Source organism: Nicotiana attenuata, chromosome 1 (assembly GCF_001879085.1).
Source record: "Nicotiana attenuata strain UT chromosome 1, NIATTr2, whole genome shotgun sequence".
Classification (NCBI taxonomy): domain Eukaryota; kingdom Viridiplantae; phylum Streptophyta; class Magnoliopsida; order Solanales; family Solanaceae; genus Nicotiana; species Nicotiana attenuata.
In genome coordinates, this window is record NC_031989.1 from 52,219,355 (window position 1) to 52,235,852 (window position 16,498).

Genomic DNA, 16,498 nt, shown 5'->3' on the forward strand with positions numbered 1-16,498 from the left:
TGTGCTCAACTTTTCCCAGGCACATTCGCATACATATATATAGTCCGAGCTAGACGAAATGAGTTAAAAATTGTGCATAAGAGAACTTTTTAAGAATGTCCACCACCATTATTATTGTTTCAATAGTTGAGATAGCATAAGTACTTGACATGAAATTGCAAGGAGTTATGAACATAAGAGAAGACGAGGATGAAATCAAAATAATTTAAATATGAAGGATGAAATAATACTGCAATGTCTAAAGCAGACAATTCATATATGTAGACAAGATTAAAAATGATCATATCCAACATACATGTGACACTATGGAGATTGAAAGCGTTATGAGGGAGTAATGACCTAAAATTATATTGAAGGATGTTGAAGATGTACGTGATTAAATAAAAACTATATACTCTCTAATAATTTAAGTTTATAGATGATATGGTTATACAATTCAATGTGCTATGAGAGCAAAAATCATCCCCATTCTAGTTTATCCAATATTAGGCCACCATGTTATGTTGTCCCTGCTTCAAACGTCCAATCCTGGATGTGCGGGAGGTGAGGGTTATATGTTCTACATTGGTTAAGGGACTGGACTATCATCTACAAGCTCTTGGACAACCCTCGCTTCACGATTTAGTTTTTGAAGTTGTCCAAGATCCTTATAACTCATTTCCTCCACCAATATGAGATACTTGACATTCCATTCACCCCGATGTCCAAGACTAGAAATTTGGAGCATGAACAACATAACATTGTGACCTAATGTTGGATAACCCAAGAATAACAAGCGGACGCCTAACTCAACTCCAAAATTTAGCTCATTGGTCCAAGACTATATAAAGAGACAACAAATATATTAAAAATAGAAGAAAGATTAGACTAACCTTAAATCTAAATTGCCCCTTGCCCAACACCGACTATCATCTCCAATCACCGGTGCCATCCAAGCACTACAAACGCTAAACGCCAATCATCCCTTAGCCTCGTGTTTCTAAAAGTGAAAAGCTAAGAAGCGACAAGATTGATGAAGCTTAAAGTGAAAGCGAGAAGTGAGGCGCACACTTCTTTGAAGTGAAGCACATAGTTTTACAGAATTTAAAAGTACAATACAATATGATTTTAGTACTATAATAATAAAATTTCAATTAAAATAACTGATTTAGTCTTCTGATATACAATAATGCCGATAATAATACAACTCCTTAAGTTGAGATTCAAAGAATTGATCCTCCTTGTTGCACTTTCTGTGTCATTATTGAAGCGCACACTTGTGTAAAAGCGCACGACTTCGCCCATAAAGCAATGACCTCTCGCTTTGCATCGCTTCATCGCTTTAACCGACGAAGTGATGACTTTTAATGACAATGCTTTAGCCCTAATGGTAGCAAAATAGATAAAAAAACAATTATCTATCCATACTATTCACTAAAAAATTGGTTGGATAATGAACTCTTTAAAAAACGGATCTAATATAGATAAAAACTATATTATCCACTTAGAAAATGGATAACTAATGGGTTTAACTCTCACATTTGTAAAGACTCAAATTGGGGGTGCCTCAAGTTTGGAAGACTAGGAATTCTCCCAAAAATGATCATATTCAAGAAGTCATGGATAATATGAGTACCCATATTATCCGCCGGTTAACCCATTTTCTATTCATATTAAATATGGGTCGGGTCGGATAATTCATCCGTTTTGTGTGACTCCTTTTCGACTCGTCCATATCCGACCCGTCCCGTCCATTTGTCACCCACACTTGGCCCTTACCCATCATCATCTATATATAATGGTGGTGCTAGGCTAACTTATACACACCTCAACTAATCTGCCAAGTACTTATTGTGACACCCTAAGCGAATCTCACATCGACAAAACACGGGAGAGATGTTGGGTATATAAGTAGCAAGGCCTTAGATTCTAGTGATCATTTTACAACCGTGCGAACCTAGGCCCAAAGTGGACAATATCACTAGTGGGGTGGATTGTTCGATATGATATTAGAGTCACTACGCGCGCAACTTTGAACGATGGTGGGGCAAACCTTACGGAGGATGCCGAGTCCCTATGGGGGGAGGAGGTGTATGTGACACCCTAGGCGAATCCCACATCGACAAAACACGGGAGAAATGCTGGGTATATAAGTAAACAAGCCTTAGACTATAATGACACGTTTTAAAACCGTGCGAGCCTAGGCCCAAAACGAACAATATCACTAGTGGGTTGGGATGTTACATATGGTATCAGAGCCACTCCGCGTGCAACCTTTAACTGTGGTGGGGGACGCTGAGTCCCTAAGGGGGCTGTATGTTACACCCTAGGTGAATCCCACATCGACAAAACACGGAAGAGATGCTGGGTATATAAATAGATAGGGACTCTAGTGATGCATTTTATAACCATGCGGTCCTAGGCTCAAAATAGACAATATCACTAGTGAGCTGAGCTGTTACACTTACTATCTCCACCAACACAAGTATCGAGTAAATCCGCCAACAAGAATTAGGTAGATTGGACAAATTGCTTAGTATTTTTGTCTTTAGTGAGATTTGAACCCTGATTTCCCATTATTTTCATCCAACTTTATTAACCACCGAGCCACACCCTTGAAAATCCGCCTTTATGATCTTCTTGATCATGCAATCACGACCACTTTGCTGTATTGCCTCATCTTTCCACTCCGGTAACCCTATCATGTGTCACTTGCCCTGTTGCGCCGTTACTATAACTTGCCCTTTCCACCATGCCCCTTCTACAACTCCTTCCTCTCGAACCTCTCCCGCCCTGACCTTCAGCCATTCCAAAACCTTGCTTTATTTTCTCAAGAAGTCAAAACCTTGAATTCAAGCTCCATAAATCACAAATTAAAAATACATGCAAAAACACATTCTATTTCAATTTATGAATAAACATCACAAACAATGAACAACACCAAATTTAATGTAGCATATAAATTTGAATGACAAGTACATGAGGGTCAAGCAACAATCTCACGGACTAACCGCTAAATTCATCAACCAGAAATTTCTTCCATCAGACAGCACATTTCTCTAACAGAAAGAGCTAATAAAGACTAGAATCAGGGTCTCAACCAACTACAAGAAGACAACAACACAATAGAAACTGTACAACAGGCTACCCAAATGAAATTGATCACCCATTCTCCAGCACTCAACAGTCTACCACTTACAAAAGTTGGAACAACTATGAGACCACGCCAAGTAGCATTCTACATTCTATTTACAAAAGCTGAAACATAACCAACCTGAGTGCACTGCTCAAGCTTAGCTGACCATTTCAGCAGCTTCACCAATTTTATTTACGTGCTCTTTTACCACTTTGAGCATAGGGCACATCCTAGTTGAATGCCATGAATCACCTGTAATCAGAAAGTTTAAATCATGTTCAATCTGCCAAGATAGCTTAGATGAATGGAGTTAGGCAGATGCAACTGCTACTTAAGGTAGTTGTTTTTCTCTTCCTAATCTACTTCTGATATAAAATAGTAGGATGGACTAAAACTTGCGAGCCGAAAAGGAAAAAAGAAGTATGAGTCTGATTTTAGTACTATCTGGCACAACATTATCTTGCTTGAGAATAAAAGTGACAGATTAAGCTGCAATGAGGAGTAGCTGAAGTTGATAGCTGTAAAATTAATCATGACGTGTCAAAATTGAATAAATGAATTCAATGATTCCAATTTTTAGAAAGAATCTTTTACAAGGTTTGACTGTCACGTAGCAGCCTAAATCAGTAAGATCAGAAAAATTACAGTGAAAATCGGAGTCAAACAACCAGTATTCTATGTATTGGTCAACATGGTAAAAGACAAATAGCTAATTCTTTTGTTCATTGGACACACCATTCTCGACTCTTCCATCAAAGCCATGATAAGGAACTTCAACCATCGGTCTCGGAACAGCGCGCCCACCAAAATCTTCAGGAAAGCATTCAAAGTCAGGGCCAAAATTGAACTTCACAACGCAATTAGGTTGGTCAGGAAGTGTATACATTGAAGCAGCAGGGTAGTAACGACCACCATAAAGATCCTTGAAAGCAACACCTTGACATACTCCATTTTTAAAGAAAGATATCTCACTCCCTGCTCAGACAAAATACAATATTTTGTACACAGCTTAATGAACACGACAATTTGACAACACAAGAAAAAGAATTTGCCAAACACGTAAGGAGGAAACAGGGGTTACTGGAATTTCTCAAACTTGATTTCCCCAGAGATACCTTTACAAACATATCTTTTGTAAGTAGATAGTGTTTTTCAGCATTTTGGTATCAAGACTACATAGTGAAATAGAGTTTGAATATTACACCAAAGGAGATCCTACTCATTGAGATGGTCAGCACACGCATATACACAAAGACGAGCATGTAATGTAAATTGCTAAATCAAACGAGCCATTAGGACTAGAACTTCATATCTTTGATTGACAAGTGTGAGAAAAGAACATCATTCTTGCTCATAATAGTTCACTAATACAGCAACTAAGCAACCCATACTATCTAAGCAATTGAACTAGGACATTCACATTTGTCATTGCGATATCCCAATACCACCATCACCATCAAAAACACCAAAGGTTTGCTCTTTGATGCTAACACGAAGGAGATGAGAGTAATGAGACCCCCCCCCCCCCCCAAATCACTACTGTGAGATAGTAGTGCGCTTCTTCTTGAATTCTGAATAAGTTAATAGCTTTAATAGAGTCTTTGCAAAACTCTAACACTAGCAAATTTGAACGAAGAACATGGTGATTCATCTTCACTCTCAAAAAGTTAATCCCTTGACCAGACTCCTTCAGAAACCCCATTAACCTATAAAACTAGTAGATACATGAGAAGACAATCAATTCTTTTCTTTTTTCTTTTTTTGACAAGGTAGAAGACATTCAATTAAAAGAAGACTTGTGGGTGTATTTGACTGAGACACAAGGTAATAAGACTTTTTGATATCCTAATTTATCACAAGAGGTTTGCTATGATTCTATATTTGAATAGTTTCCGCACATTCTTCCCGAGTTTATTAACCTTAAAGCATCAGCTCCTCTTATACACATATCTTACCTAATGTAATTCTTTGTTAGTTCTTCGAGTTTAAGGCATAAGTTCTAGCATCTAACTGCATAAAAATCAAAACTTTACCAAAAACCATCAATTTTTTCTTATTCGTTTGTGATCAACTTTTGAAACAACAGCAATCTAAAAGTATCAAAGCATCAGCTCCTCATTTATACACATAAGTTGTCCAAATTAACTTTAATTGACCATCCTAAGTTTGAATCAACAATTCAAGCAGCAGACAGCATAAAAATTGAACCTATATCAAAACAGCAGCAACAAACAACAACAAAAAAACCGATTTTTTACTCGAGCGCCTCAATCCCAAATAAGTTGGATCGTCCATATAATCCTCACTGACAGCATTCAAGCAGATTCAGCATAAAAATTGAACTTCTATCAAAATAATAGCAACAACAAACAACAACTACTACTACTTCTCACTCCCAAACAAGTTCAGGTTGGCTATATGAATCCTCACGGACAGCATTCAAGCAGCCACTCAACATAAAAATCGAACCTTTATAAAAACAACAGGAACAACAACTACACCTCAGTTCCAAACAAGTTAAAGTCCGCTATATGAATCATAGTTCATCATTTCAAGCAGCATTAAGCATAAAAATTGAACATTTATCAACAGTTCATAACAACAACAGCTACTACACCTCAGCGCCCAAACAAGTTGGGGTCAGCTATATGAATCCTCAGTGAAAGCATTCAACATAAAAATTGAACCTTTAACAAAACAACAGCAAGAAATGCTCAAATAAAATCTAGCACTTGAGCTGGGTGTCAGTCACATACCTGGAATTATTTTGGGAGGATCTTCCTTAGGATCAGAAGCACACATATACCTCTGTCCCTTATACCAAACAAGTCTCGGCGGTTTCGGGGCATACTGACTACCTTCAGGCAAATTAATATAAAAACCAATAATATCACCTTCACCATACCCTTGTTCCCCATATTTCTCCCTTAAAGCTTTATGAATCTTGCTACCATCAATATCTCTATATCCAAAACTATTCCCATCATATCCAACAGGTGCTTGTAAATCCCCTTTATCAGTGGACCACCCAAGTCTTGTATGCCCACTTTCACCTAATTTCATTACCTTAATCTCAAAATACCATGCTCCTTCTAATACCCCTCTTGTTGCTCTCACCATTCTGTAACCTTTAATACTCCCTGCAGTTAATCTATCTTCACTTATGTCCACTTTTTCTGCTTTGTAAACTTTTGAAAGGCAGATTTTCATATCTGGGCTGTCGTCATTTTTGTCAGGGAATCTTGGGATAGGTGTAATGTAAACTTTGTCTTCAGCTTCTTGTGCTGAAACGGCGCCGTTCTTGTTGGTTTTTGTGTTGCTGCTGTTGTTGTTGTTGTTGTTTTGCTTCTTTTTTTTGCCTTTACGTGAACTGGGTTTTGTCCAGAGGTTGTTGTTGTTGTTGTTTTTCTTCTTGTATTTTGCTTTCTTGCTGCTTGTGGAGGTCGGAGTTTCCTTTGCTGCTGCTGTAATTATGGGTGTTGACAAGGGCAATTTGGTCATTTCACCATTTTGTTGTTCCTCTTCTTCTACTTTTGGCGGTGTTAGGGTTAAAGTGGAAAGTGGCTTTTGCTTCTTCGGTGGTGGCTCTTCTTCTTCATCTTCATCCACGTCATCATCGTCGTCGTCGTCGTCTTCTTCTTTCAGGGGGATTTTCGGGTCGGTGGAAGGTAATTCGGGTTCGGGTTCTGGAGTATTCGCACTGCCATTTTCGACAACTGAAGGTGGAGCTTCGGCGGAGGATAGTGGAGCTTCAGCGTAGGATGGTGAAGCTTCTACGGGGATTAGTGGAGCTTCGGCGGCGGACGGTGGAGATTCGACGGCGGCGGTGTTTTCTTCTTCGTCGTCGTCTTGGTAAGTGGCGATGAGATTCTCCATTGTTTGAGACGAAGGAAGCAGTATCTGAATGGGTTTTAATAGTGGATAATTTTGTAGGCCCAATGTGGAGAGTTTCTTGTGGGCCTTATCATATAGCCCAAAAGCTTGACTAAAACATGAAGAGAAAACACAAATAGCGGACTAAATTCACTATTTACTTTTACTAACCATTATATATATATTGGGACATCCAGAAAAGCTATCCCATTTAAGAAGCCCCTAAGTATATCCATGCTCCCTTCTATCCTTGATGGATCAATAGAAAAACTTTACATATCAAAATGGAATTCCGAACCTCTTCTTCGACCCTGACTACTCAACCTAAGAGCGTATAGCTAATGCATTCCACTTATTGAACAAGATTCTATGGTCAGTCTGTGACCCCTGAATGCCGAAGGCATACTTGGGATGATCTCGTGTATATATATATATATATATATATATATATATATATATATATATATATATATATATATATATATATATACTACTTTTTATAATTTAAGCTTGGGTGAGTGGCTATTTAGGCTATTTCTTCAAATAACTTTAGCCCGTGTGAGTTTCTTGAGGTTCGTCCAGCCAAGGTAATATAACTGAAGAAACTTGTGAAATTGGACCAGTTACATATATACAAGAAAGACCTAAAATTTTATAATGTTCAAATAACTTGAAAGTGAAAATATTTATTTGGCGATTGCAGTTCTTAGTTTCCATACACGAAATTCGTCGCGAATGGTAAGCTAATGAAATCAATAAGATTAGTAGTGTGGTATTATAGCTATTGGTTTGTAAGGTTATAATTAAGTTATTACTATCTTACGAGTAGTTTGCTATATTTTATTAGTCTCTCTTTAATCTGTCATAAGCAACCGATCGACAACAAATAAGTTTCTTTTTTTATATTTACTTAATATGCAAACTTTTTTTGAGCCAAATCAGTGCTAGAAGTTAGGTTGATTGACCGCCCAAAAAATAATTCTTATTTGCATAATATTCAGAATAGAGAAAAAAGAAGTAAGTATATTTGTATTGCACTTATTAAACAACTAATGAGTCAAAATTTGCTAAACACATTGGTGCAGAAAGCGTATCTTTTAGTGGCCCAACAACACAATAGATAGACGTGATATAATATGGTAGATGTTGTTTAATTTGATGTTAATCAGTAAACTTTGCCCACTAGAGTTAAGTAAATTAAAATTTATCTACATGCTCAATGAGTTGTTTTCTTTACTAATTTTGGAAAGTAAATTGGTGACATAATAACAAGGGAACCCGTGATTAAACCTAACTCAACGGTTGTTGGATAACGTAGCCTCTTCTATCTTTCAGGACCAACGGTCATGTAGAAGCAATGACTATTGTGTATGGGTCAAAATTCGGCTAAGAAAATTCTGCATGAAGAGGTGACCAAGTGTAAGAACTGTGTCCAATCATGAACGACTAGGCCGAGGTCGACCCGGGCTTGACGATATGGAGCCACCAAGTAAGCTCCTAAGGCCGAGGGCGAGCGGCAGAAAAAGGAATAACGGCTAGTATAGCTTTGAAACTTTAAAAGAGAACCCTCTGCTGTATTTTTTTTTGGGTTTTTTGGGAATATCGCATATAAATAGTAGAGAGAAGGCGATAGGGGGGTAATTTTTATTTCTGATAAGCACTCTAATGAAAAGTTGACTCTAGAGAGAGAGATAAAGAAAAGTATTACCTTTCCTTAAGGATTCGATTCACTGTTCATTCCACCTTTTTCTCGCATCAGATCCGAGAAAACCTCATATATTCCAATATCCATTTGTCTTACATCGTTCTCAGATAAGAGAATCATCTACCCCATTCAATGTTTGGGTGATTCGTTCTCTCTATTTACACTTATTGCCCTTCAATATAGTTATTGCTCATCATTGTTCCTCCATTTATTCTAGACTGCATCATTTAATACCATTTGTATTAAATCGACTCAAACGATTATTCTGTATTATTTATACAAGCATGTGTTAGATCTAGAACTTATTATATTTAACTAGGATTTACCCATCATCTTTTCATTTAATTGGTTTAGCAAAAAGTTTCATACTTTTTGGTCAAACAATTTAGCGCCGTCTGTAGGGATTTTCTAGTCAAAGTCATAGCTTTTCTAGATTTAAAAAAAAAGACAACAGCAAAACACAAAAATTTCTTTTTCCTACTTGCACAGCTTAACATGGCAGGTAATGGAGAGCAAAGATTGAAGGCAGCGGCAGGCCTTACTGCTAACCTCCTAAACACCATCAATGAGGTTAATGGAGAAGACGAGGAGAACGTGACACCAAACGATTCCCCTAGACGAAGTGGTTCACCTCTTCCTCATAGCAGCGTTACCACCTCCCATGGAAAAGCAGCCTCCACGTCCACAACGGAAGAAGCACCACCAGCAGTGAAAAAACTACTAGAAGCAACGAGTACGCTAACCAACATACTCGACAAACCTGCCCAAAGGGCAAGCAGGGAATATGCACGAGTCGACATCACAACAACAACCATTGAGCAGCACGTCCCTCCTCCTTCAACATGTATCACTTACACGGTTAATGATGCAGGTAACGACACCCTTATAGCTATTCTAAGAAAAATGGAGGAGATGGAGAATGAAAATAAAGCACTCCTCGACCAAATGAGGGAGCACCAAGAAAGGGTAGATAGACATCAGGCGTCCCAAAGCTTCTACCAAAACAGGATGCCGGCCGGTTTGTAGAACAACCATACAGCGACGAGACCGCACCCCATGCTATACCTAAAACATTGAAGATGCCGCCGTACTTGAAGATATATGACGACACAACGGACCCTGAGGATCACGTCACCCACTATGTCACCGCAGTAATGGGAAACGACCTCGCCAAAGAGCAAGTATCATCCATATTGTTGAATTTTTTGGGTGAAATCCTAACCAGGGGAGCGCTGACGTGGTACTCACAACTGCCAACGCGGTCCATAGAAACATTTGAAGAAATGGCCGACAAGTTCGTCACCGCACACGCCAGGGCCAAGAAAGCAGAGGCGAGAGTAAACGATATATTCGCCATTAAACAATCACCTGGCGAAGGGCTCAGGGACATCCTCGCACGGTTCAACCGAGTTAGAATGACTCTCCCAAATATGCCAGAAGGAATGGCGGTAGCAGAATTCCAAATGGGCTGAACAGGAGCGGTTCGAGGACAACCAAAAAATTATTAAGCCGACTCATGAAATACCCCTACCACTTGGGACGAAATCCACAATGCCTATTGCGCCGAGATGAGAGCGGATAAGGAAGACCTCAATGGACCGACCCAACGGTTGACATCAGTCCAAATGGAGGCGAGAAAAGACCACATAAACGATGACAGAAGGGACCATGCAGGTCCACGCCCCAACCGTGAAAGACACCAGCCATACGTCAGAGCTGCCATCATACCACCCCCCCCCCTCCATGGTGACGGTCCATCCAGGCCACAGACAGGGACTCACCGAAACGAGAGAGGTATGCCTCCATTATTATCCGCTCACAACTCTTGTGTTTCTCCTTCAGAGATAGTCTACGCCCTAGAGAAGCTCGGCCCAAAGGTGAAATGGACACAAAAGATGAAGTCCGACCTAAACACCAGAAAGTCGAACGCCCTCTGTGAATTCCACCAGGAACAAGGTCACAAGACCGAGGACTGCATCGCCTTGAGGCAAGAGGTAGTGAACATGCTCCATCAAGGGCATTTGAGAGAATTAATGAGCGACCAAGGAAGAGCGAACTTCGCTCGAGGACGAGAACAGCACCAAGGACCGCCAAAGACACCCTCTCCAACCCGCACCATCCAAATGATGATGAGGCGTCAATCAACAACGTAAAGTTCACAGCCACCCATAAGCTGAAGCGATCAAATCAATAACCCATGAACAATATGACGACCTCGAAGAAAGTACCATCTTCGACGAGTCGGATACCCACGGTTTGACCTTTCCTCACTATGATGCTCTTGTGATTACTTTGCGTATTTCAAATACCGATGTAAAACGAATTATGGTATATGACGGAAGCAGGGCGTGCATTATCCACCCTCGAGTCCTCACACAAATGAGGCTTGAAGATAAGATAGTGCCACACTGCATCACACTAACGGGTTTTAACAATGTAGTTGAGCGGACTTCCGGAAAAATCACACTACCCGTTCTGGCCAGTGGTATCACTCTGGAAACAATGTTCCACATTATGGATCGAGATACGGCGTACAACGCCATCATAGGACGGCTATGGATACACGCTATGAGGGCCATCCCATCTAGCTTATATCAGGTCATCAAGTTTCCTACCCCGTCGAGAGTATTCATTATTCGCGGCGAGCAGCGCACAGCCCAAGAATGCTACCGCATCCCCCAAGACTGCACCTACACTCAATAGTTAAAGGGCAAAGGCGCAGAAGCATAGCAATTAACGAGGTTGAAGTCGAACGCCGACGAAGGGACATCAAAGAACCCGATATCGTGGAAGCTACGAGATCAACTGTGGAAGACCTCGACCCCGTGCAGCTCGATAAGAGCGACCACAGCAAAAAGGCTTATATCGGCCACAAACTACAAGAACCAGGTAAATTCCATCAATTTCTAACTAATAATGCGGACTTGTTTGCCTTCTCTCATGCAGATATGCCGGGCGTCCCAAAGGAAATAGCAACATACAAATTGAACGTCGACCCACTCTAACCCCTGGTACGGCAGGTTAGAAGAAAATTTAATGCCGCAATAAATGATGCCGTCCGTGAAAAGATAGAAAAATTACTTGAAAACGGCTCTATCAGAGAGTCAAAATACCCCCAATGGGTCGCCAACGTGGTCATGGTAAAAAAGAAAAATGGGAAATGGCGAATGTGCAGACTTCACAGATCTGAACAAGGCATGCCCGAAAGACTCATTCCCACTGCCACACATTGATCAGCTCATCGATGCAACAGCAGGGCACGAGCTAAAGTTTCCTGGACGCCTATTTAGGCTACAATTAGATCCTCATGGAGGAGGAAGACCAGGAAAAAACTACTTTCATCACCCACAAAGGGACGTACTGCTACAGAGTTATGCCGTTTGGATTGAAAAACACAAGGGCGACATACCAGAGGCTGGTAACCAAATGTTCAAAGAGCAGCTCGGCAAAACCATGGAAGTATATATTGACAACATGTTGGTTATGTCGAAAAGAAAGGAAGACTACATCGACCGCTTGAGGGAAGCCTTCGGCATACTCAGGAGGTACAGCATGAAATTGAACCCCGAGAAATGCACCTTCGATGTAACCTCAAGAAAATTCCTCGGCTTTTTGGTGTCGCAAAGAGGCATCGAGGTTAACCCCGACCAAATCAAGGCTATAGAGGGAATACCAGAAAACTTGACCAACAAGAAGCAGGTGCAGAAGTTGACCAGCCGCATAAGCGCCCTATCGAGGTTGATCTCACGATCCTCTGATAGATGCCACAAATTTTTCGGCGTGCTCAAAAAGGACAACTGACTCCAATAGAATTCTGTGTGTGTCGATGCCTTGAGAGAACTAAAGGCGAACTTATCTTCGCCCCCACTGCTTACTAAGGCATAACCCAGAGAACGCCTCCTAATATACCTGGCCGTGTCAGACGTTGCAGTAAACGCAGTCCTGGTCTGAGAAAATAAAGGTATGCAATCTCCAATCTACTACATTAGCAAGACCCTTGTCGACGTTGAAACGAGGTACCCCCACCTCAAAAAGCTGGCCTTGGCTTTAGTCGTAGCTTCACGAAAGCTTAGACCTTATTTTCAGTGCCACCCCATCTCGGTGGTCACAACCTTTCCTCTATGGAGCATCCTACACAAGCCCGAGCTGTCGGGCAAATGGGCCATTGAATTGAGCGAGCACGATATAACCTATCAGCCGCGAATAACGATAAAGTCGCAAGTACTCGCCGACTTTGTTGCCGACTTCAACGCTAAAATAATGCCCGAGGTCGAAAGGTAAGCCACTAATACTTCCCTCAAGACACACGACCTATGGATTCTGTACACCAATGGCGCCTCAAACGCGTCAGGATATGGACTAGGACTCGTACTCGAGGTCCCGACATGCGAGATAATTTGCCAGTCCATACGATGTCCCGATATGACTAACAATGAGGCCGAGTATGAGGCTGTGATTGTAGGGTTAAAGTTGGCACTCAAGTACGGAGCACGACGGATAATCCTTCGATGCGACTCAAAACTCATCGTCAATCAAGTCACAGGTACTTTCCAAATCAAGGAACAAAGACTACAAAAATATCAGGCCGAAATCTACAAGTTACTGCTCGAGTTTGACGAATACCAGCTCGACCAAATACCTCGAGCGCAGAACATCGAGGCGGACGACCTCGCTAAATTGGCGGCAGCCACTAAAGGCATAACCGGAAAAGAGAATGTGGTCACTCTACTCCACTCGACCATCGACCAAATTGAGATACACACTATTAACCTAACTTGGGATTGGCGCAACCGTATTGTCTCCTACCTGCAGGACGACGTACTCCCAAACGACAAAAAAGAAGCCAAAAATCTTCGAATGCAAGCAGCCAGGTATAGAACCATCAACAACGATCTGTTCAAAAGGACGTATGGTGGCCCTCTAGCAAAATGTCTGGGACCAAACCAGACACGACGCGTCCTAGAAGAGGTCCACGAGGGTCACTGCGGGGCTCACACCGGCAATCGAGCCCTAGTCAGATGTCTCATACAAGTAGGCTACTACTGGCCCACAATGAAATAGGAGGCTGCCGATTTCGTTAAAAAATACACCCCTATAATCCACCAAGAGGGCGAGCATCTCCACTCAGTCACTTCGCCTTGGCCCTTCATCAAATGGGGAATGGATATCGTCCGCCCCCTTCCCGCAGGATGAGGTAATGTACGATTTCTTTTGGTTTTAACTGACTATTTTTCTAAATGGGTAGAAGCAGGTGCTTGCCCAAATACGCGAACAAGAAGTGATCGCCTTCATATGGAGGAACTCGTTGCCGTTTTGGCATCCCCAAAGAAATTAGTTGTGACAACGGACCCCAATTCACGGGGAAGAAGGTCGCCGAGTTCTTCGAGAAATGGCACATCAAAAGAATACTCTCTACGCCATATCACCCCGCAGGCAACGGACAAGATGAATCCTCCAACAAAAAGATATTGATATCATGAAAAAGAAACTCGAAAATGCCAAGGGACTGTGGCCAGAGTTACTGCTAGAAGTACTGTGGGCGTACCGCACCACGCCAAAGACAAGTAGAGGGAAAACGCCATACTCACTAGTCTATGGGACTGATGCAGTGATACCGGTTGAAGTCGGAGAACCAAGTCTAAGATACTCAAATGAGAGCGGGCCAAACAACGATAAAAGCAGAAGTCAAGACCTCAACGAGGCCGACGAACGAAGAGACATGGGTTACATAAGAATGGTAGCCCAAAAAACAACAGGCAGAGCGGTACTACAACAAAAAAGCCAAGGCCAAGTCACTCAAAGTCGGGGACTATGTACTCAAAACCAAAACACAGGCGAGCAAGGATCCACGGGAAGGCAAGCTGGGGGCCAATTGGGACGGCCCATACAAAATTACGATAGCAGTAAGCAAAGGGTCATTCCAACTAGAAATAATGGAGGGAAAATTACTAACAAACAATTGGAACGTCCCCCACCTCAAATTATTCAACTTCTAAGGATAGACGCCTCCCAAGTCGTACTCTTTATCCCCCACCGAGTTTTGTCCCAATTGGGTTTTCTCGGGGAGGTTTTTAACGAGGCAACGAAGAGGGAATCTCGAAGCTAAGTGTAAGTTCATCGCTCGACCTCTCAACTACTTCTCCAGGTCGACCAATGAAGGGACTAGATAAACTGGGACTTCTCCAATGTATGCATGAACAAAGCAAAAACATGGAAACTTCTCCAGTGAATGTATAAACAAAGCGAAATACGCAAACACATGTTCACATTTCTCCACCAACTTCATACATTATGCCAATCCAGGAAACAACATTCGACCTCGCTCGAATCGACTAACGTTCGACCTCGTTCGAATTAATTTTAAAGTCTACATTCGACCTCGTTCGAATTAAATTAAAGTCTACATTCGACCTCGCTCGAATCGACTTACATTCGACCTCATTCGAATGAATTTTAAAGTCTACATTCGACCTCGCTCGAATCAATTTACATCCGTCCTCGTTCGAATTAATTTTAAAGTCTACGTTCGACCTCGAATTAATTTTAAAGTCAACACTCGACCTCGCTCGAATAGACTTACTTTCGACCTCGTTCGAATTAATTTTAAAGTCTACATTCGACCTCGTTCAAATCAACTTACATTCGACCTCGTTCGAATTAATTTCAAAGTCCACATTCGACCTCGCTTGAATCGACTTACATTCGACCTCGTTCGAATTAATTTTAAAGTCTACATTCGACATCACTCGAATCGACTTACGTTCGACCTCGTTCGAACAAATTTTAAATTCAACACTTGACCTCGCTCGAATCGACTTACGTTTGACCTCGTTCGAATTAATTTTAAGGTCTACATTCGACCTCGCTCGAATCGACTTATGTTCGACCTTGTTCGAATTAATTTTAAAGTCCACATTCAACCTCACTTGAATCGACTTACATTCGACCTCGTTCGAATTAATTTTAAAGTCTACATTCTACCTCGCTCGAATCGACTTACATTTGACCTCGTTCGAACTAATTTTAAAGTCAACATTCGACATCGCTCAAATCGACTTACGTTCGACCTCGTTCGAACTAATTTTAAATTCAACACTTGACCTCGCTCAAATCGACTTACGTTTGACCTCGTTTGAATTAATTTTAAAGTCTACATTTGACCTCACTCGAATCGACTTATGTTCGACCTCGTTCGAATTAATTTTAAAGTCTACATTCGACCTCGCTCGAATCGACTTACGTTTGACCTCGTTCGAAGTAATTTTAAAGTCTACATTCGACCTCGCTCGAATCGACTTATGTTCGACCTCGTTCGAATTAATTTTAAAGTCTACATTCAACCTCGCTCGAATCGACTTACATTCGACCTCGTTCGAATTAATTTTAAAGTCTACGTTCGACCTCGTTCGAATTAATTTTAAAGTCTACATTCGAACTCGCTCGAATCGACTTACATTCGACCTCGCTCGAATTAATTTTAAAGTCTACATTCTGACCTCGCTCGAATCGACTTACATTCGACCTCGTTCGAATTAATTTTAAAGTCTACATTCGACCTCGCTCGAATCGACTACATTCTAACTCGTTCGAACTAATTTTAAAGTCAACATTCGACCTTGCTCGAATCGACTTACATTCAACCTCGTTCGAACTAATTTTAAAGTCAACATTCGACCTTGCTCGAATCGACTTACATCCAACCTCGTTCGAATCAATTTTAAAGTCAACATTCGACCTTGCTCGAATCGACTTACATTAGACCTCGTTCGAATTACTTCTAAAAGTCAACATTCGACCTCGCTCGA

The 16,498-nt window shown here is 41.2% G+C and overlaps 1 protein-coding gene across 2 annotated transcripts; it reads right to left on the bottom strand.

Moving 5' to 3' along the window:
* LOC109226647 (protein TRAUCO) lies at positions 2,911-7,018 on the bottom strand. Of its 2 annotated transcripts, none has more exons than XM_019391477.1 (3): positions 5,872-7,018; positions 3,851-3,925; positions 2,911-3,367 (listed from the first exon to the last, which is right to left on the bottom strand). In XM_019391477.1, exons 1-3 carry the CDS (start codon positions 6,989-6,991, stop codon positions 3,273-3,275), a joined length of 1,290 nt encoding a protein of 429 aa, XP_019247022.1. In that variant the 5' UTR covers positions 6,992-7,018; the 3' UTR covers positions 2,911-3,272. The 2 variants fall into 2 exon arrangements, with proteins under 2 accessions (XP_019247022.1, XP_019247015.1); XM_019391470.1 differs by having other exon boundaries at positions 3,851-4,090.

Coding starts and splice junctions, on each gene's coding strand:
- LOC109226647 (XM_019391470.1), bottom strand. CDS start 6,991: ATGGAGAATCTCATCGCCACTTACCAAGACGACGACGAAGAAGAAAAC. Junction 4,091..5,871: donor TCCTCCCAAAATAATTCCAG/GTATGTGACTGA, acceptor TTGTCTGAGCAG/GGAGTGAGATATCTTTCTTT. Junction 3,368..3,850: donor TGATGGAAGAGTCGAGAATG/GTGTGTCCAATG, acceptor TTCTGATTACAG/GTGATTCATGGCATTCAACT.